The sequence below is a fragment of the Ischnura elegans genome, chromosome 12 (genome assembly GCF_921293095.1).
Source record: "Ischnura elegans chromosome 12, ioIscEleg1.1, whole genome shotgun sequence".
NCBI lineage: Eukaryota > Metazoa > Arthropoda > Insecta > Odonata > Coenagrionidae > Ischnura > Ischnura elegans.
In genome coordinates this window covers 82,954,385-82,978,816 of record NC_060257.1, presented here as the reverse complement: position 1 = coordinate 82,978,816, position 24,432 = coordinate 82,954,385, and the positions used below count along the sequence as shown (strand labels likewise).

The window sequence follows — 24,432 nt, the reverse complement described above, 5'->3', positions numbered from 1 at the left end:
TCTAAAAGCTTGCACAGTGGCGGAATTACCCCGGTGGCTGGGGTAATTCCGCCACACCACTGGGGTTATGCCACCACACCATCAAAACACAGCAAATCATCTATAATAATGGAAAAGGACGTAATAAAGCACAACATATAGCACTAAATTAGATTTAATTAAATTAAGAAATTAATTAAGAAGTTTAACAAAAATCATACATGTAGTTAATGGCTATTATTTAGCCTCTGCCATAGTCTTACTATTCTTAACAAAGTAAAATGTGTAGTAAATGACTATTAGTTAGTCTATGCCATACTATTCTTAAAAAAACATATGTAGGCCTAGTAACTGGCTATGAGGCCTAGTCTGTCATTCTAATCTGAGCAAAAATCACATGTATAGTTTTCTGGGGAATCGTAACCACTGCACTCTGAGTGTGCCCATTTTCCACATATTACACACCGATACCACATTTCAGAAGTAGGACCATACTCCCCACACACTAAACAGTTTTCAACGTCATCGTGAAACAAATCAAAAGTATCGTCGTCTTCATTGTCGTCACATATTTTGTTTAATGGCACATCTTCCTCTGAAGAAGAGTCAAAGTCTATTTGACGTTTACAGGTGCCACGTTTTGTGTTCGTTTTCCTCCCAGGTTTTCTTGTTTCTTCTTTCTTAATTCGTAGTTTCTTTTTAGGCTGAAGGCCTATGTCGAACTTGCTTGTAGAAATTTTCAATAGTTTTGCTGCTGCCCTTTTGGCAGCATTTGATTTTTTCAAGTCTTTTTGTTTCCTTTTTTCTAAAGCTACTTCAAGAGTTGCTTTCATTGGAGTTGATGTCAGAATTGATGACTGCCCTTTCCTCCTATCATTGCCCTTTAGCTGTTCAGCTGCCAAAGCTGGGAGTGGAGAAAACTTATTTATAACTGATGTAATATTTCCACTGCTGTCAGAGGCTGTTTCTGAAGGGATTTTCTTTGACATTCCCGATGGACCTGGCAGGCCTAAGTAACCATCCTGCTTATTGATAGCAACTGTTGGTTCTCCAGCGACTTCATTTTGCTCTATCGTAGGTTCGTTGTTAACAGGTGTCTGAGATAGGTTGTTGTTAGACTTGGTTGGAGATTCTTCTTGAAGATTTTCCTCGCCATCTGGTTCCTCAATGACAGGTGCTCTTAAAAGGCGTTCAGACACGAAATCTTCTTCTTTAAACTTGTCTCGATTTACTGGATGAATGCCTGTGCTTTCAAAGCCTGATATGGCTTTTTCTATGGTTGCCACATTCCTATAAGCTTGGTTGAAATTGTGAGCAATGTCGTAGGGTGTAATTTTCTGATAAGCATTAGCCCTCATAAACTTGTCGCACTCCTTATTGAAAGCGCTTTTCAGTGGAGCATAAAAGGACACATCTAGTGGCTGGATCTTGTGTGATGTGTGAGGAGGTATCGACAGAATGTGAATGTGATTCTTGCGGCAGAATGTGTAGCTGTCCAAGGAAATGTGGCTCCCATGGTTGTCCAGAATTAGGAGAACCGGTTCGTCTTCAGTTGGTTTGCAAAACCGCTTAAAATGTTGTAACCAGTCCAAAAAAAGATGCTCATTAGACCAGCCGTTGTGAGAGCAACCATAAATCGAACCGGGTGGTCCACCGTGTTCAAGAAGTGGCGTCATTCTTTTGCGAGGAAAAATAAACATCGAGGGTACATACTGGCCGGATGCACTGAAGGCACAGACTACGGTGATGTTTCGTCCTCTTTCCCAACTAGTTACCCCACCTTGTTTCTGGCCCTTTGGCGCTAGAATGTGGCCAGGCTTCTGAACTGATGAAATCCCCGTTTCATCCATGTTGAAGACTCGACTGGCTGGGAATTTGTATTTGTCCATTAGATTTTCAAGGTTCTTAAAAAATAATTCTACTTCAGATTTGTTGAAGCCTATTACTCTGCTAAGACTTGTAGCAGATGGTTTCCGCAAACTGATCTGAGGATTTCTTTTTCGAAATCCTGCAACCCAATCCTCACCAGCCATCTGGGTTTCCTTATTAAATCTGTGGCTGATATTTAGCTCTTCTGCTACAGAAAACACCAACCGCCGCAAGTCTGTTATGGTAATTCCATAGAACATGTTAGCTAAATCGATAACTCTGGCTGTTAACTTCTTTTCCTGCTCTTCATTAAACACAGGCTTTCTCCCCATACAAGGCTTGCACGTTTTTTTCTGATTTTAGTCAGTCCCGTAACGTTGACCTTGGAATGGCAAACTGTACAGCTACACTTTTTACTGATTTCCCCTCTGAAACCAGCCGGACAGCTTGTTTTAATGTTTCTTCTGTCCATTTGGCCTTATCACTTATTCTTTTCCGGATACGTGGCATCTGGAAAGAAAACAGATAGGTTGTAGGACCAATATATGAAATCTTGATTTTATGGGGTTATGCCGCCACCCAGCCAAGGATGGTGGCATAACCCCAGAGTGATGTGGCGGCATAACCCCGGTAAGACAAAATGGCGTAGATGGCTTGTTTAGGGGAAGGTAGCAAGCCTAGCGTCCAAACTAACAACTTCAAAACATAGCCAAATAGTTGCTCTTTTCAACTATATATAACTGATTTATCTAACTTAAGGATGACAGTCACTTACCTCTTAGTTTCAGAAGACGCAAAATTAGATGACACTCACTGAAAATCGTATTTTTTGTTATAACTGTACACCAACACAACGCACGGCCATAAGCGTCTCTACTACTGATTGTTGTGTTTCCCGCTAGGGGTCAGCACTCACAGCCCCCCTCCACACTCAACCGCTGGCGAGATACAAGGGATACAACCTATCTGTTTTCTTTCCAGATGCCACGTATCCGGAAAAGAATAAGTGATAAGGCCAAATGGACAGAAGAAACATTAAAACAAGCTGTCCGGCTGGTTTCAGAGGGGAAATCAGTAAAAAGTGTAGCTGTACAGTTTGCCATTCCAAGGTCAACAGATTGCCCAGTGTGGCGCGATTCCCCCGGTCTCCCCTACCAATGCTCTTCGCAGATGAGGCAGTATTTATTCGATTATTCAAAGTGATTTATTACATCCATTGATTGAGTCTTTTCGATCTTGATTCCTTTTGAGTCTTTTCGATCATGAATCCTTTTGAGTCTTTTCAATCATATGACTCCTTTGAGTCTTTTCGATCTTGATTCCTTTGAGTCTTTTCGATCTTGATTCATTTGAGTCTTTTCGATCATAGTGATTGAATCACTTATGTGACTCGAGTCAAAATGATTGAATCACTAAAATGATCGACTTTGCCCATCACTACTGTCAACTAGGAATGGGTGGAGTTCTTTGGCCTGAAAAGAACCCTGAAGGGCGAAACGTCTTCCTTTGTTGGAACAATCAAATAAACAGAAATTACAAACAAATTTATCCTGGGTAATTACTCACTAGCAAAATCCAGAAGCGACAGCACGTACCATTACTTCATAAATAAAATTAACACCATTCATAAGCATTCAGGAAAAAAAATCGGGAGCGTCGACGCTTACTACAGAACACCAATATTCTCATTACATGACTACCTCTTTGTTGATTTTCGCGTCGTCAACATGACTTGTTCCCTATTATTGACTCCCATTGTTTCTGTTTATTTATTTTTGCGTATTCAAGATTAATTTGTAAAGGGGTCGAGGAAGAAATATTTAAAGCTTACGAAGATGTTCCGATGAAACTGAGAGTTTCAGCGTGGAAGAGTAAAAAGTCCAGCATGATATAATTTGAAAATACACCGTCAATAATTATTGAAGCAGGAATCGAGAACGTTTAAAAAAATATGGGCGTATTCCTCAGGTTAATCCAAGCGGTCACTATTACATTAAATAAAGACAAATATTTTCGTAGTTAAAAGAACAACATTTCACCTGGATATCACTCTTGACTCGTTGCTCTTCACCACCATTCCGTGAGAGATACACCAAAAATCAGTTTATTTCAATTGCCATAAAGTACCGAAATAAAAGAAATACTAGGTAACTAAAATACTAAAAACTGTATTATCGGGCGAACTTCCCAATTCCCGCCGAAAATACGTTTTGTTGTAATCTCTATCGCAAGTTTCCGCAGCGAGTCGAAACATTTTCAAATATATTCCAAAGGAAGAGTTCGTAAGCAAACGCGATACTAACAGCAACTTTAACGAAAAGAATATTGCGTCAGTACACCAAACCAATAACGTGAGAAAGGAGCGTTAAAAGTAAATAAAATAAAAATTAATCTTTGAAGTTATTTAAACGAGAGCTATGAGTGAGTATCAGATTAATAGTAAATAAAATGTCGTAAAGGCTGGATACCCAAGAAAAATCGTTTTCATGGTAACAGCAAAGTGCATCTAAAAATGTTAGCGTTGCCATAGCTGAGTAACTATAAGGAATAGGGTGGTTTCCTATTATTTTTTTATTGCCTAAATCGAAAGATTATTACTCCTGGAGTACGTATTTCACGCTTTTAGATTTTTAAATGACGATATCTATTTTTCGCGATCAAATGAAAAGTGAAAATTTTCTAACGCGCGAAAATGCGACGCGTAAGTATGAATGCCGGGAAATCTCTCCGTGTGACGTATTTCTGGATCCCGCTGCCGCCCTGTGAGGTGACCTTGAGGCGAGTTGAGCGCTAATACGACGCAGGCTGCTAGCGGGTAGCTGAGTACCCTGCTGGCTGGTAGCGCTTGGCTTAAATAAGGATTATTAATACCTTATCAAATTAAGAAAACTTTCCGACCTTAGCCAGTTTTAATAGTTGATTATTAAGACATGTTTCCCTGAGCTCTGCGCCTCATGCATGCATTGGTAACCTCAGACGACGTATAACTCCTATCTTCTCGTATAGAAACTAGGTCCCTGTGACGTCACGTGGAGTGGCATCGCATGGGCGCCAATCTGGCCCTTTTCAAATGAGGATAAAAATTGACCATTGCCATTCGTCTAAACCGGTATTTCTAAAACGAAATAATTTGTATATTATGAATACACTAATGGTGGGTAACGAATCGCAATCAATAACTTTCGTTTTCTTTGACGAAGGAAACTACCCTATTGCGACCACATTTATATATGACAAAAATGCATAAAATTGTCTCCCAACCACAAGTATTGCAGATTCCTCTTGAAACAACCTGTATTTCTCAGTAAATGGTATATTGATTCAATGTTTTTGCGTCGATATTTACTCATTAAAGGAATCCATTTATTCTAAAATGCTTTTAAAAATCTTCAAAACTCACTATTTATAAAATTTCCCGAAGGTCACCCCCAATATTTTTTATAAGTCGGCACCCCTGCTGGTGCATGTAACCCTTCTCAATAAATTAAAATAGTAAAATAAAATAATACTTTGTTCTATTCCACCCTTTATTTTTAAATAGTGCGACCCGGGTTTCTGCATATCATGCTATCATCAGGTGAGGTGTCTGTATCATCATCTGATGATATAGCATGATATGCATAAACCCGGATCGTACTATTTTAAAATAAACTGTGGAATTGAACTAAGTATTTTTATTTTATGATGAAGCAGTTCCAAAAAGTAACGCCGGAGACCGTGTCTTATATTAAATTCAAATAGCTCTCAAAGAAAATAAAATGCTGAGTCGATTGACGTTTCGACATAACGAGTGAAAGAATATGATGAGAGAATACAGGCGATGGAAAAACACGGGACTGGGAGGAAAAAATGGAGTATAAATTCGATTTACGAGAGGGCAGGAAAGAAACTGAAAATATAATGTTGAGGAAATAGCCTACATTAAAAGATAAGGAAAATAACATGCAATTAAATTAGAAAGGGAGAATTTTCTGCGGACAAATAAGGAAATACAGTGCCGCTGTCAAATACGTTAACGCCGACGTTGTTCTTGGAAGGGGGGTGAATTTGTACCAACCCCCTCGCAGCGGCGAGGGGGTTTCTCTAACTCGATAGCTAGTCTTATCGACGTTGCAGCGTCGTTAGCTTATCGAAAATCTTAACTAACGACAATTGGTTTTCTCTACGCTCGCTTGATATTTTCTCGATAGCACTAACGGAAAATGTCGATAGCTTGAGAGCACATCTTAATGCTTATCTACGCCTGCCATAATGTTTTTCGGTATCGGTTGATCAGTGGGTGGTAAAGTTTTAATTCTGCTACAACAAAGCGATAAAGGTATTTTTTCTTGAAAAATTATACGAACACTTTTGCAAAGGAAGTGGAAAGCATTAAAACGTTTTGCAGTAATCAATGATTATAAAAAGTGGCAACAGAGACATTGGTATCGACGAGCCGTGGTCTTGTTTTGCAACGACGAGCTGTCGTTAAGGTGAGATACAGAAACTCACTTTCGATAAGAGGGTGTCGTTGTAAGAGAGGACTTTCGTTAACAACCCGTAAACAATAATTCGTTAACGAGTTAGAGAAAGCCCCTACAGCTCATCCCTGATAACACGACGACAAAACCACACCAAAAACCTTATTCACCCCTCTGCGCCAAATTTGTTAACATTTTATTGGCTAATATTTGTATTGAATTCCACTCTTCAGGGCCTCAACCTAAAGTTTGCTTCGGGGGAAATTTCATGATGTGCGGGTTGCCCACACTGATATTTTTTATCAATTCATACGCATCGAAAAGCCATTCATTTAATTAAATCAGCCATAGAGGGAGAGAAAAACTGCGTCACTAAATTTTAATTCTATGCAGCGGACGCCAGTATGAATCAAAATTACTGATGATTTTTAGGTCAGAAACGTACCATTTTTAAACTACAGAAACTTTGAGCCAAGTGCTCCGATTGGCTGCGAGTTTGCCCTGTTGCCGCATGCCTTGGATACATTGCGATCTCTAGCAGGCAAAGCCATAGAGTTACTAAAAGACAAACAACAGGGCAAACTGGCGGCCAATCAAGGCGCTTGGCAGTTTCTGTAGTTTAAAAATGGTCCGTTTTCCACCTAAACGTCATTAGTAACTATGGGGAATCAGGGCTGTCGACTTATAAAACATATTGGGGGAGGGGGGGCATACAGGTGTCTTGCCCAGGGAAATTTTTTAAATAGTGAGTTCTAAAGTTTTTTTTTAAGCATTTTAGAATTCATACGATCAACATTAGGACCCTGAAAATTCGACTCTCGATAACTCAACACCCCGGGGAAAATCGAAAAGCCTGACACTTCTTTTCCTCCCCACACAACGAATTTTTGAGGGGGCTCCGGCCCCTGGGTTAAAATTTCGTGACACAATAATTCTCCACCCTGTATCTACCGTTTACGTAACACTGGAAGGTAAATTCATCGTTGGCTTTTCCCCGACATAATAAATGGTATACATCGAATAATGAATGAGTCATAAGATAGATCCCCATGTGGCAGTGGTCTCCCGAGCAGATGTATCACCGGTCGTCACCACAAGGGAAACCATTTCTGGGGGGCTGAAACCCCCAAATCCCGCCCCCACTCATCGTATCTTTTCACTTGCATGCTAGGTCTCGTTCACCATTTATTGCCGACTGTGGTCATCATAATCATCATCGCAAGTCAAGTTAGATGCAGCTCTTCATTCTGCTCTCCTATTTAATATCCTTTCCATAGCGACGTATTTCTTCTTTTTTTCATCCTTTATAACCAGTACTATGTAACTCATTCTGGGACATCCCCTCCCTTTCTTCCTGTACAACTGTCCCTTGAAACTATTCCTGATATGGACGACTACGTTGTCCCGTCTTCTCCTCAGGATTATTAGATGACTTCCCATTTCACACACCCTTCTTAGCACTTCGTCATTACATACTCGGTCGATCCATTCAGCAACACTGAAGAGTGATGAAGACAAATAGATCTTATCTTGATTGTGGTAGTGTTTGAAAAATGAAGAGAATTATATTTTTTCAATGCTTTGCCACCTTCACCAGCTATATTCACCAGGAGAAGTCAACGGCCCTGGCCCCTTCGCAGATATGTTAAAGACATCATGTACCTTTGCCAAGCAGCAGATCACCACATCTCAATTACTCCTCGCCCTTAATTGTGCTGTTCTTTGTTGCCGACAATCTTGTGAGCAAATCCTTTCCTCAATGAGTAGGTAGCTCATTGTAGGAAGGAAACACTATTGACTTCAGAAACTAATGAAAAAAGGGTGATAACTTCCTCTCTTCATTTTATTTCAAACTTATGAGAGAATGAAATGAACAAGGGATAATTTTTCATCATAACTTAATTTTCCCAACTGAATTATATGAATGAAATATGATACTCTGTCTGACATAATGATCACATTATTATAGATTACTCTAATTTTTGTGATCCCCTCCCCCAAATATAGTTTTACAAGGCCCTCTTCCTAACAATTCAACGGTGCAGTGCTGTAAATATCCTACCCTCACAAGCACCACACTAACAGATGTGATGGAGAAGTAAGGTCAACATCCTTCAAGTTCATCCATTGCAAAAGACATAAAAGTCATGGATAGAGAGATTTCAGTGTTCAGAAAAGCAGATGGATATGATATTGTTCACACATAGCTTACAACCTTTTAACCATGACTGCAATGGCGATTCATGCCTCTGAGATGCTGGGTTCTAACAACTAATCATTTTCTTGATATTATTAATAACTGCATCATATTAAGAGTACAAAAATTGAAACAAAGGAAGTAAGTGCAATAAGTTTAGAAAGCTTATAGAGGAAACTTAAAATAAAGTTAAAAAAATCCAAATATCATGTTGAAAATCTATAAACTAAGATTGTGAAATTTAGTGCAAAATCCACACGACCTAAACACCATGAATTTTTCTAAATTTGGTGAACTTTTGTTGGTTTAAGAAATATAAACTTCGGATACTTAGGTGCATCAAGTGTTAAAGCAAGCATTCAGACCTCCTAACAACAATTTAAAAAAAGAACTCATTTGCAAAATTTCAGAGCCCCAACCAAGTTATAGATAGCTAAAGCATAATTGTGACCATGAATTGATTAGACAATATACAGAAAGCTCAAAGGTACTGGTAGATGAATATGTGAACCGTGTAAGAGTTACTGTAATAAGATCAATAAGAAACCTTAAGTTTTGTAGAGTTGGGAGAGGAAATAACAATAAGGCTTGATAGAAAGGTAACAGATACTAATATTGTCTCATGCTTTTGCAGCTGCAACTGCAATTTAACTAATAACACATTGCATTAGAGGTACTCCTCAACACTATATTCAAACTGAAAAACTATTATCCTTAATATCAGCAAATGAAGTGATTGCGTACAAAATGAAAACTCTCTCTACTTCATTTTCACAATGATATATGTATATTGAAAGAAATTTTGTGACTCACCACAATTTCAGGAGAAGCAGCTCCTGGAGTATCAACACTAGAGTTTGAGGCACCAGAAGATGAAGATCTGCTATCGATGGAAATATACAGCCGGACGAAACGTGGAGATAAAGAGGCCGAGTTGAGCCAACAAGTCCGAGCCATCTTGGAGCATTACAAGCAGGACGACCCCGTTGGTATTCCTGGAGCAAAAGTCCCAGACCCAATGGATATACCAGACATGAAGCAATCCCTATCACTAGGAACCATGCAGTTCAAAAATGCTAGCGTAATCGGACTCTCAAAATTTAGAGTCCAGCACGTTCATACGGATCTTGCAGAAATGCAGGTAAGTGCACCATGCTAAATAATTCTCGGCATACTACAGTTAATTCTTACAATTTCCCAAGCTTTACAGGTTTGAGGTCCTCAACTGTATTGCAAATCATTGGACTTTCTTGCTTCTCAATTAATCATTATTTCTTATAAATTACTTCAGGTTTATGCATATATTTTGCAAATCAGATATATGCCTCACATTTTTTTTCATTCAATTAACTATCTTCCATACCCTTACTCAACAGCTTACTGTGTGGCTGACCTTGGACACGCTTGATATTGTGGGGTTATACACTCTATCAACATTTTTCAGCAGAACAAGAGGAAATTTCACTACAACTTTGATAGATGTCAGTGTCACAGGTCATGCACAACTTGAAGTCGACGAAGAAGGGCATCTTCAAGCTCAAGAAATCATCATGGATATCACCTTTGATGATATTAAGATGGATTTTGAAAATCTGGGAATGCTGGGAAGTGTTTTCCAGGTAACCTTGATCACAATAAGATTATACATTCCAGCTTAGAGCTTAAATCCATTACATTTTGATCAGAAAAAGCCAATACTAAGCAGCATCAAAGTGGCTACAGATACAACTGAAAGATTTATTCCAACGTGGTATCCATACACCTCTAAAAGTATTGGAAAACTTACATTGAATTTCAGATAGATTACGTCAAAAATGATATGTTAAAGTTATTCCTAGTTGTAACAATGAAAAATTAATGCACTTATAATGCTTTCATTCGGAAAATCCTGGTATGTGGTCATGATTATTTTCAACTCCATATGTACTATTTCAACTGGATAAAAGAAATAAAGGCACAATGGCTTTATGATTGAAAATTTCTAAGAAGGATCTAGAATCATAAGATCCCAGTCATCACCTTAATTTAGATTTTGTAGCTACAGTTGATCTTTTGTCCTTTCAAGCTATATGAAAATAATGTATTTTCTCTTTCAGAGCATTGTCAATTCAGTGGGTAGCTTTCTGTTTGACAGCATCAAGCCATTCATCTTAGCAGAAGTGAATTCAAACATCCGAGGTGACATAAACAAGCAGCTTCTCCTCCTTCCCCAACGCTTTCCTAATAACATTGCTCCATTAGACATGGCAGTGGCCGAAGGCAGACGATGGGTGAGGGAGCAGGGATGGGACCCTTTGAGACTTCCTGACCGTGCTTTTGAGTATGCTGGCATTAGAGTTGAGGTAAGTCATATATGCATAGTATGTGCAAGGGTCTAATGTAATCAGTGTTTGCAAGTAATCGAGTAAATGTAATCGGATTACTTGTAACGACTACTGTTACTGTACTTACAAATGCAATTTTAATTTTTAATTAACTCCTTACGGTGAAAGAGAAGTCATTATGCAATTTCATTGTATATGAGTCTTGGCTTTTGAGCATTCCTCCATGCTGAGATGTCCATAAGTGACCACAGTTTCTTCAGCCATCCTGCTGGCGACTTTAGATTAGTAATGACCGACACCAGCACTTCTGACCTGAAGACGCCTGAAAGTCAAGACTCATATGGAGAAATGCCGCAGATACCTTCGAGTCCATAAGTTCCATAATAGGGTAGTTTCCTTCATCTAAGAAAGCGAAAGGCATTGATTGCAATTCGTTACCCACCATTAGTATATTCATAGTATACAAAGTGTTTGGTTTTAGAAATCCCAGTTTAAACGAATGGCAATGGTCAATTTTAACCGCATTTGAAAAAGGCCAGATTGGCGCCCATGGGATGCCACTCCACGTGACGTCATAGGGACCTATTCGCTATACGAGTAGATAGGAGTTTTCCATTGTCTGAGATTACCAAAGCATGCATGAGGCACAGAGCTCAGGGAAACATGTCTTAATAATCACCTATTAAAACTATCTAAGGTAGGAAAGTTTCCTTCGTTTGATAAGATATTAATAATCCTTATTTAAGCCAAGCGCTACCAGCTAGCACGGTACTCTGCTACCTGCTAGCAGCCTCTATCTCACCGGCGCACATATTCTAGTCCCAAGGTCACCTCACACTGCGGCATCAGGAACCAAGCATGACATCACATGGGCTTTCCCCAGCATTCATACTTTGCCGTCGCGTTTTCACGCCATTGAAATTTTTCACTTTTCGTTTAATCGTGAGAAATAGATATCGTCATTTAAAAATCTAAAAGCTTGTAATGCGTACTCCAGCAGTAATAATCATTCAATTTAGGCAATAAAAAAATAATAGGAAACCACCCTATTTGTTTGTTAAGGTTCAGCCACTCTCGTGCTTGAGCCTACTATTATGATGGGTACAAAATACCTATGACTCCCGCTGTTACAGCAGTTATAATTCTAAGCATGCAAAGTGAAATTGCAATGGTAGCAATTTCTATGACTCAATTATTCCACATTTTTACCTCAATATTCGGCATTTGCAAGGTGTTCTCTAGATTGCTAGGACAACCTTTCAGGAAGTAATTGTAATTTTACACATTAATGTTACACAATAATTATGTCTTAAAACCAGTAATTTGCACTCATAATTAATTAATGTTTTGACAAAGTAAATGTAATTCATCCCAGATACTTCTCTCAGCACTTTTACCAATATGTATGCGGTTTTACAGTAAACCCTTGGTTTATGAGATTACTCCCTGAGGACTAATCATTATAAGCATATGCTGAATCTGTATTATATGCAGATGAGGAATAAATTCAAGAGCATCAGTGCATGCAAATTCCACAATGAGTGCAAATAAATTAAAACCAAATTGAAGAATTGCAAAATCATTACATATTGTGCGAGTGAAAGCAAAATCATCGAAATTTGAAATTTCAAAAAACTCAAGCAAAATCAGGTCAGATAGAATGCGAATTTCATCATAAGTTCAACCCATTTTGAAAAGAGGGTCATTGTGAAGGAGTGTGTTCATTCATGCAAAGCTATACGGGCAAACATACACTGATGCTAATCCACAGAATGGGAAAGAAAAGGAAAATAAGTACATATAACTTGGAAATTACGGTTGCCATAGACCACTAAATTAGTAGCCTAAATGTTGCTACAAAAGGATAGGATTATTGGTGAATTCAGAATTTTTTTGTAACAATTTTTATTTCTTGGAAACTATCTAATAAAATTAAGTATATATTACATTTGAAATAATAAATTACTTCAAATATAATATATATCTGGGACCTTAAGTGAATAAACTTTCTGTGATCTCACATAGATTTCGAATGCAACAGTGAATTAAGTTTGATTGCCTTGTTTTGCCACTTTGCTAATCAAAATCTAATGAGCAATGAAAGTATCATTTCAACCACTGAAATATGTATGCATAAAGCCTAATAATTATAATTTTCCGCAGGTCACCAAGGCTTGGGCAACAGGAGCGTCTACTTTCCATAGAGTTGGAAATGCAACAGTCACAATGGAAGACAATATAATCAGTGCTGGAATGCATGTTGGGACGAAAAGAATCGAAGGATTTTGCCGTTGGCAGTTTTCCGCTTTGGGACTCTTAACAAAGCCAGGAAGGGCAAGGTTTGCTCTGGATTCTCTTCAGGTACTTCTATCAATACATCAAATCAACAGAAAATATTCAAATCAAATAGAATCATACCAATAGAAAAGTCTCATCATGAATCTCAAAAGCATTTGCAGAAATATTTTAGCATTGTTTCCATTACTAACTGCCACCATAAATGTTCCATATGTGTCTCAGTGTGGGATCCTCATTGTAAAAATGATACAATCAAGCTTGAAAAAATTCAAAGGAAGGCAGCCAGGTATATTCTAGGGTCAGTGCCACAGCTATGCTAGGTAGTTTGGGAAAGATCCATATATAGGTTATGTCAACAAATCTTTTGCAAAAGAGTGGGGTTGGAAGGAAATAGGTCTAAAGCTGGACTCACCCTGCTACATAGGAAGGAACGATCATAAATTCAAAATTAAGTTAAAGAAGCAGAAACCAGACATTTTGAAAAAATCCTCCCTACATAGAGGAATAAAAGAGTGGAACGACCTACCTGAAGATGTTTTTAAGATCTTCCCCACAAATTTTTAAGAATAAATGTTCATCTATTCTTGGTTTATATCATTGTGGTGTATGTTATGAAGAGTTGAAAATTGGGTTATATGGGTCAATCTTCGTTTGTTAGTTGTATGACATCAGAATTAATGTACATATAATATTTTCTTACAACAGGTGTATTTTCTGTTCTTAACTTCGTTATTAGATAGGTACCAGCAGGGGGCAGCTGCCCCCCTATGAGCAAAAATCGCAAAAATAAAGTCTTTATGCAATATCGGGACTGGATTGAAACGGAAGATTTGAGGTTTCTTTAAACCCACAAAAATAATAATACATAGTGTAAGAGACATAACTAAAATAATTCTTTTCAAGCTAATAATTTTAAAAACCAATGAAGCAGTGTTATGATTTTTCTAAAATGCTGTTTTCAATCACCATTTCTGTGCTAACACGTTACAATTTGAACGACCATGGCTTGCCCCTCACTTCCTTGTTTTGATCCTGGGAACGCCCTTGAAACACCTTCCACATTGACCACATGGATTTTGATCAATACATACATTCCACATTGTTCTCATCAGTCCTTATGGACTGGGTCAAACACCTTATCAATACCCACATTTGTTCCTCATGGCCATGTCCACATTGGCTGTATGGAATTTTGATGTGGATGACCACATGCATTTTGACCAGGGCACCTAAATATCCATGGGACAACATAACTGAAAACACTTGCAGATCAGTCGAGAGGAATGGAAAATATAGCTAAAATATAGAGTCTGGAGAGATGACTAAGGTCAATGTAAGATTAGATTAAGCAATTTTAAATAAGAGCATCTCATGATATATATATTTAATTCTAACGTTACTACAGAGAATTCATTCCATTCCATTCATTGGTCCTATAGGAACCATTGTGATTCCTATATGAAATTCTATTTCCTATAGGGTTTTAAGAAATATTATATAGGAATTATGTAAGTTCCTATAGGAACCTATATTGGTCCTATATGAATAATAAATTTCCTATAGGTACAAGAAAGTATGCAATAGGAATGAGAAATTTTCCCTATTCTCGTAGGGACCTCGGAGGGAGCGTTCCCGCATGCTGTCATTGATGGTGGACAAATACGAAATGCAGACGGCGACTATCAGAGTGGAAGAAATGATTTGCTCGAGGTCAAATTGGCACACCGCATGTATCTCATAGGGAGCGAAATCATCTGGCATTTCAACTAAAGCAGTATAGGACACACGACCAAGTGATACGAAAAAGTGACTCCGCCCACTGTTTATAGGAAATGGGATCAGATACGATCATATACATGAGATCTAGAGGTTTGGGAATTCATTATATGTACATGCGAGGCAATATTCCAGTAGAACTACTCGCATTTGCAGGTAGCTTTCTAGTTGGATGGGTTTTGACTAACTAGCATCGCGTCTCGAATACAAAACAACAAATATAATGCAAAACCTCAGTTAATTACCAAAATAAGAGAAAGAAGTGTATTTAAATTTGTTCTTGAAATGGTTACATAATATAGTATAAAATACTTATTTTCTCTCGAATCAATCGACCAAAGTTAGCTATCAATGACACTTAAATCCCGGTTTTGCGATTATAAATATCGGTGCATTATCACTCAGCATTGTATTCGCCTCCGCAGTACTTGAACTTAAATTGGAACACTGATATCAGAACAATACTGAAAAGCTATGTAAGGCCCCTGCTCAAGGATGACACACAAAATCCTTAAGCGGTCTACATTTTTGCATTTTGTGTAGGAATTTATTTCCTATAGGAAAATATTTTTCCTATAGGAAATTTTTTCCTACACAAAATCAATTTTCCTATAAGAATTTTTTTTTCTAGAGAAAAACGGTTGAGTTCCCATTGTCAAATTACCATAGGAAAACAAATTCCTATAGGGAATTTTCAATAGGGTTCTTTTAAACATTAATTTTCACTGTAGAGTCGATCAAAATACGTTAATTGCTCAATAACCACCTGAAAGGTTCAGTTATAATTGGATGTCTGGCAGTCCCCCGGGGGTAACCAGGCCATTAGAGACATGATATTACAAAAATAAGCTATGGGTTGAATTGTGATGAGATTGGAGATTTATTACATGAAACGATCTTGAAAGCACGAATGAAAGGATACAAGAAAAATCTCAAAATTTGGATCATGACAGAATATCATAAACTTTTCACACTGAGAAGCTTCTCATACAGTTATTTTTTAACTAATTACTGATGGAAATTGATGGAAGAAGTTTTCTGTGTCGGCTTTATCTCATATTCATGAATTGTATTGTAATATTGGGTCCAAGGAATTTATAAAAGTGCATATTTTCCTGATTGCATTCCTCTTGTATTTTAAACAGGTACGCATGGTAGTGAGTCAACCCTTAAATGTGAAGAAAAAGGCGGTGTTAGAAGAGTTAGACATTGAATTGGGAAATATCCAAGTTCGTATGGATGGAGCTGGGACACTCGACTACGTTGTTGAATATGTAGTCAACGTTCTTCCTAATATGTTGCGGTTCCAGATAGTCGATGCATTGGAAGAACCACTGAAGCAAAAAGCTCAGGAAGTGTTGGATACTATAGATCTAGAAAAAATTATCGAAGAAAAACTTAACGAACTTGAAAATTCCGACATAGTTTCCACTTCTGCTTCTCCATCTGAAGAGCCTCCCTCCCCAGAGACAGTGAGTGAATCACAGGCAGCTGAGCCTCAAGAGGAATCAGAATCATGACCTGAAAAAAATATTCAGACTTTTTCAACAAACATTTGTGATCATTAGAAATGCGTCTTCTACAAGATCAAATGCTCATTATTTGAACACAGTTATCCAGTAGGTTAGAATGAATGAGAGATTTAGCCGTAATTTTATTTATGAATACATTTTAAGACGAGATAATCAATTCCTCTGAATTTCAAGTGGCCTAAAACAAGAACATCAACAAACATGAGGCCTCACACAGCTTCAGCCATCGTACAAAATGTATTTTATCTTTTAGTTTTATGTACATAAACAAGAAAATAATTGCGAGCGTATCCATTGAAAAAAAATTTCATACGAGTAATTTAAATATGTACTTATTTAATGTAGTTAGATTAACTCAATAAATGGTAACAAATTTTTACAAAAATCCTAAGTGTAGTTATTACTGCAATGAGAAAGGAAATGTCACCAAAACGAAGTATTTTTTTCACATTACAACAGCAGCACTCAACTCCTTTAACTTGACAGAAGCAGACACCAACAAGAAGAAAATTTAACATAATGAAAGCACTAGCCTATTTCCTCATTCCTTTGTTTCTACCAACCCAGATTTCGGCAATTAATGCCATTTTCAAGGTAATAATGCTGATAAAAGAAATGTGGAAATAGATAAGTGTTTTCATTATGTTGAAAATCAAAGATTTCTACTGAATTGCGCCAGAAATTGTATCTTCTAAACTACAAGAAGATTTTACGCACCTATTGAAAATGAATGTTGATAGCCTCAATTATTCCCAACACATTTTCTCTGAGGCAATTTATCTCTTTCCTGGTTCAAACACTGGTTGGACCCACCAGCAATTCATTGGTGTGCTTCATTCTGTGTGGTATTACCCACGGGATAGACCTAGGTTCATCATCCAACGGCAGCCGAGGTGGCAAAACAAAACATTCACCTAATTCAATAGCTTTTTAATTTCTATATAATCCAATCACAAATTCCACTCCTTTCTTATCAGATACATCCTTAAAATGCCATCAATGGAAACTGGGTCTTAAAACAAGACACTGAAATGAGAGAGAGAATCTAGAAGTCTCAAGCCAATTATGGGGTACCTATATTGAGCAACAGCCATCAAAAAATTGAATTGAATAGATATTAGGAACAGAAGTGGTCCTGAATGTGACCCTTGCAGTACACCAGAGTTGGCAGTAAATACTGGACAGAACTCCATTCACTTTAACATAATGTTCCTATCATGTAAGTAACTCTCAACCCAGGCCAAGTTTAATGCTAGACAAAAAATGAGTACGTGCATAAGGTGGTCAAATGCAGAGGCAGAGAATATAAGAGTGGTTGAATTTAAAGCAGGGGGCAAATAATGCTAACAAGCATTCAATGGGGATTAAAGAGTGCACCCTCATCAATCTGCACCGGATTAATTCTGGGGTTTTTAAAATTATAGAAATTTCACTTGGGACATTAGGTAAACAGCTTCAGGGATACAAATGACTCTGGGAGACAGTGGTGGCTTGCCCATAATGACTCTCCGACACCACCCCTCCCAAAGATTTGAAAAAGGAAAAAAAATTAAACACCCACTCAATTGTAATCATACATCTATTGACCAAGGTGTTTTTTTCAATCGCATACATCAAAATGTAGGAAAAACACGCAAAAATAGTGCGAGAAGTTCGTATTTGTAGCCGCAGGGCGCTGGCCAGAACGTCCCAATCCATCGTCATGCAGTTATACGAAGAGTGGTAGTGGTGGGGGCTGCTGGTGCTAAAGCTTGTGCCTTATGGACGTCTTGGGATGCCGCCTGAGCATGCGCAGAACAACTTATCTAGTGAGTTGACATTGCTGCGCTGCCTGGCAGCTGTATAACCTTGGTGCTGCAGTGTTGCAGAATACCATGTTTTGGTGACCAGTTCACTTATTATGTGTAAATTGCTTTAATGTAAATAGGCATAGTTATAGTTGAGGTAATCGAGTTAGTGATTGTTAGTGTTAGTGATTGTTTTGTGTATTAGTGGTTGCAAGATTCCCTGAAAAACTCACTAAAATACGCAGAACATTCAAAAATTTTGACCCCCGGTGGAGTATGACCCTCCCAGCATTTGACTCATGAGCTGCCACTGCTGGGAGGCTTCACCAAGCACCAATTCTTTCAGGGATTTTTTAGGGCGTGTGTAATTAGATAGTTGGGTGAAGATGGACGTGACGGCGGTTCTTGACAGCATCATCTCCCAGATGCCTTGCAGTATTTGCCTCTCTGACTGACACATTGGTCTGAAATTAATCTTATTTTCACAGTGTCCAGCGATATCTGGTGGAAATGTTTTATATCCATGAAAATAAAATAAAATGGTAAATTTCCACACAATTTTATTTACAAAATACCGACCCGGTTTTCCTTGATAATGACACTGCGCGTCGAAACCGGGTCGGTATTTTGTAAATAAAATTGTGTGGAAATTTACCATTTCATATTATTCTCATGGATAATCTTATTTTGATTTTATCCACTGGCTCTGTGCACATAAATTTATCCTACCCTCTATCTGTCTCCTTCCATGCACCAATGCTATCTCCATTCTGCTCATTGTGTGATCACAATCTCATCTCTGCTTCTTTATGCTCACCAAAAACAACATCTGCTTCTTTCATGCGTACCTTTCTGTCATTATCCTCTCTGGGTACGGTGACGGTGATGCCTGGGGCAATTAAAGAGCTTGGAACACCTTCACATGCCGCATAGGTGTTAGTCCACTTGCCTTCAGCGACTCCTTTGCAGGTTGAGGTGAAGCAGTGAGACAAAAGATGCCATTTCAACACTTAGTTGCACTCACAGTTGAGTAGTGTGGTCATGCATCACTAGTTGTTGCACAGGGGTATAGGGATGGGAAGAAGAAATGATGAGGGAGGGAAATGCAGTCACAACACTCACTCCAACTGTAACTGTTCATATGACTCTCTCAACCACATCTGTCCTAACACCTCACTAATATCGAACGGTGATAATGGCTAATATGAACAAACTTTTCTCCAGATCACCACCGGATAGAAAAATTAAAAGCAGCCAACATGTTGGGTTGAGACTGCAAAAAATCCACTGAAAAAAAAAATCATTCACCTTGACTGGGTAACGAACCCGGATCCCTTGATTTCCGACCAAGTGCTTTCGCCAGTTAAGCTACTGAGTGTTCATTCTTCCCTGTGGAAATTTGTGGACTGTAGCACACTAGGTGATATGGACTGATGAGCATATGATGCCATAAGCAGTCCACTAGATGTGCACATTGTGCCACAGCCAGAGAGCTAAGTCCGAACTTAGACCACATAGAGATGTTTGCTCTAGATCAGTGTTTCCCAAACTTTTTCGAGCCACCTTGGATCCGTAAACCTATACTCAACGCCCCCCTAATCGGTATCTTTAAAATAATAATCAGAATCACATACTAATTAACCAAATGAGGAACATTCTAATAATTAAATTAAAAACAATGACTAATTAAATGACTAATAAATAATCCAGTTCTCTGTGTCGTGAAGTTGTACCAACGATTGACCAAATGAAACTAAACCTCTTCAAACGTTTCCCTTGCGCAAGAAAGGCTTGGAAATATTTTTCAACAGGTCTTACTTTAAAATGTAAGAAAACGCATGGTTTGAATTACTTCCATACGTGGGAAACAAAGTAAACTTTAGAAGCGAAGCTTGAAAACGAAGACAAAAGGAAGGTTACGGAAACTTCGCATTTGTCACCTTGTCAGGACCCTCCGGCGCCCCCCTGCTGTCCCCTTGGCACTTTTCGCCCCCATAGACCACAGCATCGAAGGGGGCGGTAGCGCCCACTTCGAGAACCACTGCTCTAGAGTAATTGGGTTAAGACTTTTCATCCATTCTCAATTCTCATTGATTGCCATGGGAACTTCCTCGCTTTTCTCGATTCCTGTGGCAATTTCATTTCCTCTTATTTTTTATTTATCTTACCATGCACCGAAATTCATGAACCTCGATAAAATAGCCTTGGGAATAAAGAAAGAGTGATAGCCGAGAGGCCAGGAAAGCCAAAGGTTTGCAGTTTGATTTACAGTCAAGGGGAATTTTTGGTCACGGCAATTATGGATTTCCCATGGCATGAGAATTTCAACGCCATTGACGTGACACTACTAGAATATACCATACCCATTCTCAAGGCGATAACAGAAGAAAAGTTTGCGATTATGTTAAATCATACAAAAATATATGTACATACTCTTGAACATTCTACATCTACATAATACCCTGCGAGCCACCTCTAGGGTGTTTGGCATGGGGTGATCAATCACCAGGATGCAGCATGCAATTGGACTCCCACATGCACACCACACGGTCCATAAAACATCACGTATACTAACAAATTATATTACTATATGCTGTTAGAAATAGTAATAAAATTAAGAAACATGCATTAAGTTTTACATAGGTTAGTTGGCTACACGTCATACAATCTTTTTATGAGTTCTATCGCTTCCATTATAATTTCTTATTGATCGTGGAAAAAATGACATTCTGAATCTGTCTGTTCTACAATCTATCTCTTATTTTATTTATATGATCTGATCTTCCGTAGTGTGTTAGAGTCTGTAAGATATGGTTAACTTCATTAGAAAAGACACTGCTCTTGAATCTATCTAAAAGGTTTAGTCTATTTTTCAATCTCCGGTCCGACAAATGCGCGATAGGAGCACGGTGGACTAGTGGGCAGAACAACACAAAAACAAAATAATCCATGTGAGGTGGCCCATGGAAAGGAACTGGCATACAACCCCCAATGAAAAAAATCACATCTGAAGAGAGCTGTGACTTAACCCGACCTAAAAAACTAACACATGGGATTGATCACTCAGATTTAGGATTCGCTAAGCGTATTGTGGGAAGATTTTCTGGTGAGAAAGTAAAAGAAATGTGCTATTTCGCGCTCGTCCGACCGCACCTGGCGAGTGCATGGGATATGGCGCAGAAAGACTTAATCCACGAACTGAATAAAATACAAAGGAAGGCTGCACGTTTCATCAAAAACTGCTACAGGCATACAGACAACGTTACCCAGATGTTAAGCAAATTAGGCTGGGAGCCGCTGGAGACTCGGGGGCTGCACACTAGGCTTACATTGCTTGAACAATTGAGAATGGATATCTTTAGGAGCGACACAACAAAATACTGGAGCCACACTATACTTCCAGGTCCGACAGAAGCGATAATTTAAGAGAAATGTTTTGCCGAACAGCTAGATATGGGAATTCATTTTTCCCCCGAACCATAAAGGACTTTAATAAATGCTTGTCCCAACTTTGCTAGAGCACTTCTTTTTTTTATCTGTAAATGGCTAGTGTCCTAACACCCCCCGCCATATGCCTTTTAGGCGGCTTGTGGGGTATAATGTAGATGTAGATTAGTAGCAATTATTGAGGGCGTGATTCCTCCTGATAACAACAAAAGCACACATCTTCAAGTGGGAGGAAGCCAATCAGATGTGAAGTCAAGCAACAGAATAATAAGTATAAGGACAAGTAATGAGATACAGTGATTGGTGAAGTAAGACCACCTTAGTTAGAGCTAATAAAGACTGTGCCATCGTGACAGACAAAAAATACAAATTTACTCCAACCTCAATTCAGCTAGTAAAAAAAGCTTTCTCCCTCCTAGACATGCTTCACTGCTTAATAGAAATTAAAGATCCCATTGCACGCCATTCCTCCTTTGCCTTCCTATAGCATCATTTAGCTACCCAGCATGGTCCATTTCAGCCCCAACAGATCAATAATCCCTAGATATCATCCTCCAAATCTTCAACAAAATAATCCCAGTTCAGCGCTCAAATATTGTGCTGTCTTCTCTAAGAGTTAAATTCACGAAAACAAAAAGGAGACTTCATTGCTTTCCACAGATTTATTTCGTCCGTACGACATGTTTCGACCATAGAGGTCATTATTAAGTACCTATCAGGTAATTATAGATCTTTAAGGTAATTAAAGAATTTCCTGATAGGTACTTGATAATGACCTCTATGGTCGAAACATGTCGTACGGACGAAATAAATCTGTGGAAAGCAACGAAGTCTCCTTTTTGTTTTCGTGTATTAATTTCCACAAAGTTGAACCGAAAACCATTGAATTTTTTAAGAGTTAAATTCTTTAAATTATAGAACAAATTGACAATATCCTTAACTCCCCACCCCATGACCTGCTTTTGTTAAATTTTCAATGCAAATTGATGCTGTACATGAAAAATATTTGACTCCAAGTTAAATAAAACCACCACATACTCTATAAAACGTAAGCTCAAATACTAGCATGTAAGGCAAAAAAGCAATATTATCACAGTACCCTGATTTTAAGAAATAACACCATAGGAGGGTCTCTTAACTACCTCCTCCAAAAAATATTTACCCTACTTGTTCTCATCAAGATAGCAAATTTAACACCATGAAATACTGCAGTGACCTAAGACTGAATGAAAAAGCCATTCAGCAAAGTTCCTTAAAAATGAATTGTATGTGTATAAGAGAAGAATATGAAGCAAGCAATTACCCTCATAGAGAACTATTTTCATGTAAAGTATTTAGAAGAAGACCTCCCATTCACAATCCTTTAGAAGGGATTTAGGTTTAAGGGAAAATAAGAAAATATCTAATAAAAGTATTACATTTTGGTGCAACCCGAGAATTTATCCATCAGGATAATTTTCCCAGATGCTGTGCACATAAATAACCAAATTTTCCAGGACAGATTCTCAGAATTCAATGACCATCCCGGGTTTGTAGACAACCTGTCAGATTACATTTTCTCAAATCACCTTCCCAAGCTATTTTGAAAACACTACAATAAACCTTAACACAAAATTAAGTAGCTTGTTCCATTTGGAGCATTAATAAAGAAGTTTATCAAGAATGAAATTTATGAAATAAGTGTAATTTTCCATACACATTAACCCTTTCGCTGTTGTTCAATCTCCGAAAACCTTCTCCTCACATGCAGCGAAATACTTCAATAATGACCCTCCAAAGGGTCGCTAATTCGGGACCCTATCCTCGACGAGATCACCCACGCAGGAGCATCTCATTGACCCTACCAGCACCAAAATGGCCATTTTCTGGTGGTCTGCAGCCATGTTTTTAGTAACAAAATCGTAATTTTTCATTGCAGAAACACAGTTCAAAGACGAACTTGAATTCTTGATTTGCAGGAGTGCGATGAAAACAATCACTTTTTGATGATCGGATTGATTGATTAATTTTCAAATGGCAGTCTGAGTGGTCACTTTTTGGGAGGGAGTCTGGTAGGGTCGATGAGATGGTCCTGCGTGGGTGAGCTCGTCGAGGAAAGGGTCCTGGAATAGGGACGCTTCGAAGTGCTTTTGCGAAAGTGCATAGCAGAGAGGAAGAAAAAGCACGTTCACAGCAGTCTGCCGTGCGAACATACTAGGTACATTCACAGCAGTGAAAGGGTTAAATGTGGCTTTGTAGCTCTTACTCAAATGTTTAACTCACATTAGAAATTGGACGTTTCTAGAGCTCAAATTTTAGTATGAAGTAATCCCAGATACATGAGAAGTCACTCCAGGGAGTAACGCACATATGGTATAAGGAATGAAGGAGTAACTCACTACAGTGGATGAAGGAGGAAAAGAAGGTCTGTCCCATTGAGCCGCTCTCTTCAGAGTTTAAAAAAGAAAAATGCAATATTTGTTGCCTCCTCCTCAAGAACTGGCGACGTCATTGTAGTTCAGGTTCATTTAGTCAAAGGAGAACATTTCATTTCAAGGAAACAATCGCCCACAAGTGCTAAAACCAATTCACCATGAGAGTACGACGCAATAGGATGAAGAGTAACTGACGTTGTTTTACAATGGGTAAGTTCTTTCACAAACTGTTGTACACAATTTAAAATTGCAATGAATAGGGTGGTTTCAGATTATTTTTTATTGCCTAAAACGACAGATTATTACTCCTGGATTACATCTTTCACGCTTTTTAATTTTTTGATGACGA

The 24,432-nt window shown here is 38.3% G+C and overlaps 1 protein-coding gene and 1 non-coding gene across 2 annotated transcripts in view; both read left to right on the top strand.

Annotated features, from left to right (window-relative positions):
* The window catches only part of LOC124169729, a 32,895-nt gene extending 16,075 nt beyond the window's left edge, over nt 1-16,820 (top strand). Inside the window, exons 2-6 of the mRNA XM_046548419.1 lie at nt 9,330-9,646; nt 9,882-10,124; nt 10,602-10,847; nt 12,993-13,190; nt 16,049-16,820. Of these exons, the coding sequence (XP_046404375.1) occupies nt 9,330-9,646; nt 9,882-10,124; nt 10,602-10,847; nt 12,993-13,190; nt 16,049-16,423 (1,379 nt within the window). The 3' untranslated portion in view covers nt 16,424-16,820. The remainder of the gene's footprint in view (nt 1-9,329; nt 9,647-9,881; nt 10,125-10,601; nt 10,848-12,992; nt 13,191-16,048) is intronic.
* On the top strand, nt 15,329-15,433 carry LOC124169864. Its single transcript, XR_006867261.1, has one exon. It is a non-coding gene; the product is annotated as a U6 spliceosomal RNA (small nuclear RNA).
* Nucleotides 16,821-24,432: the final 7,612 nt, after the last annotated feature.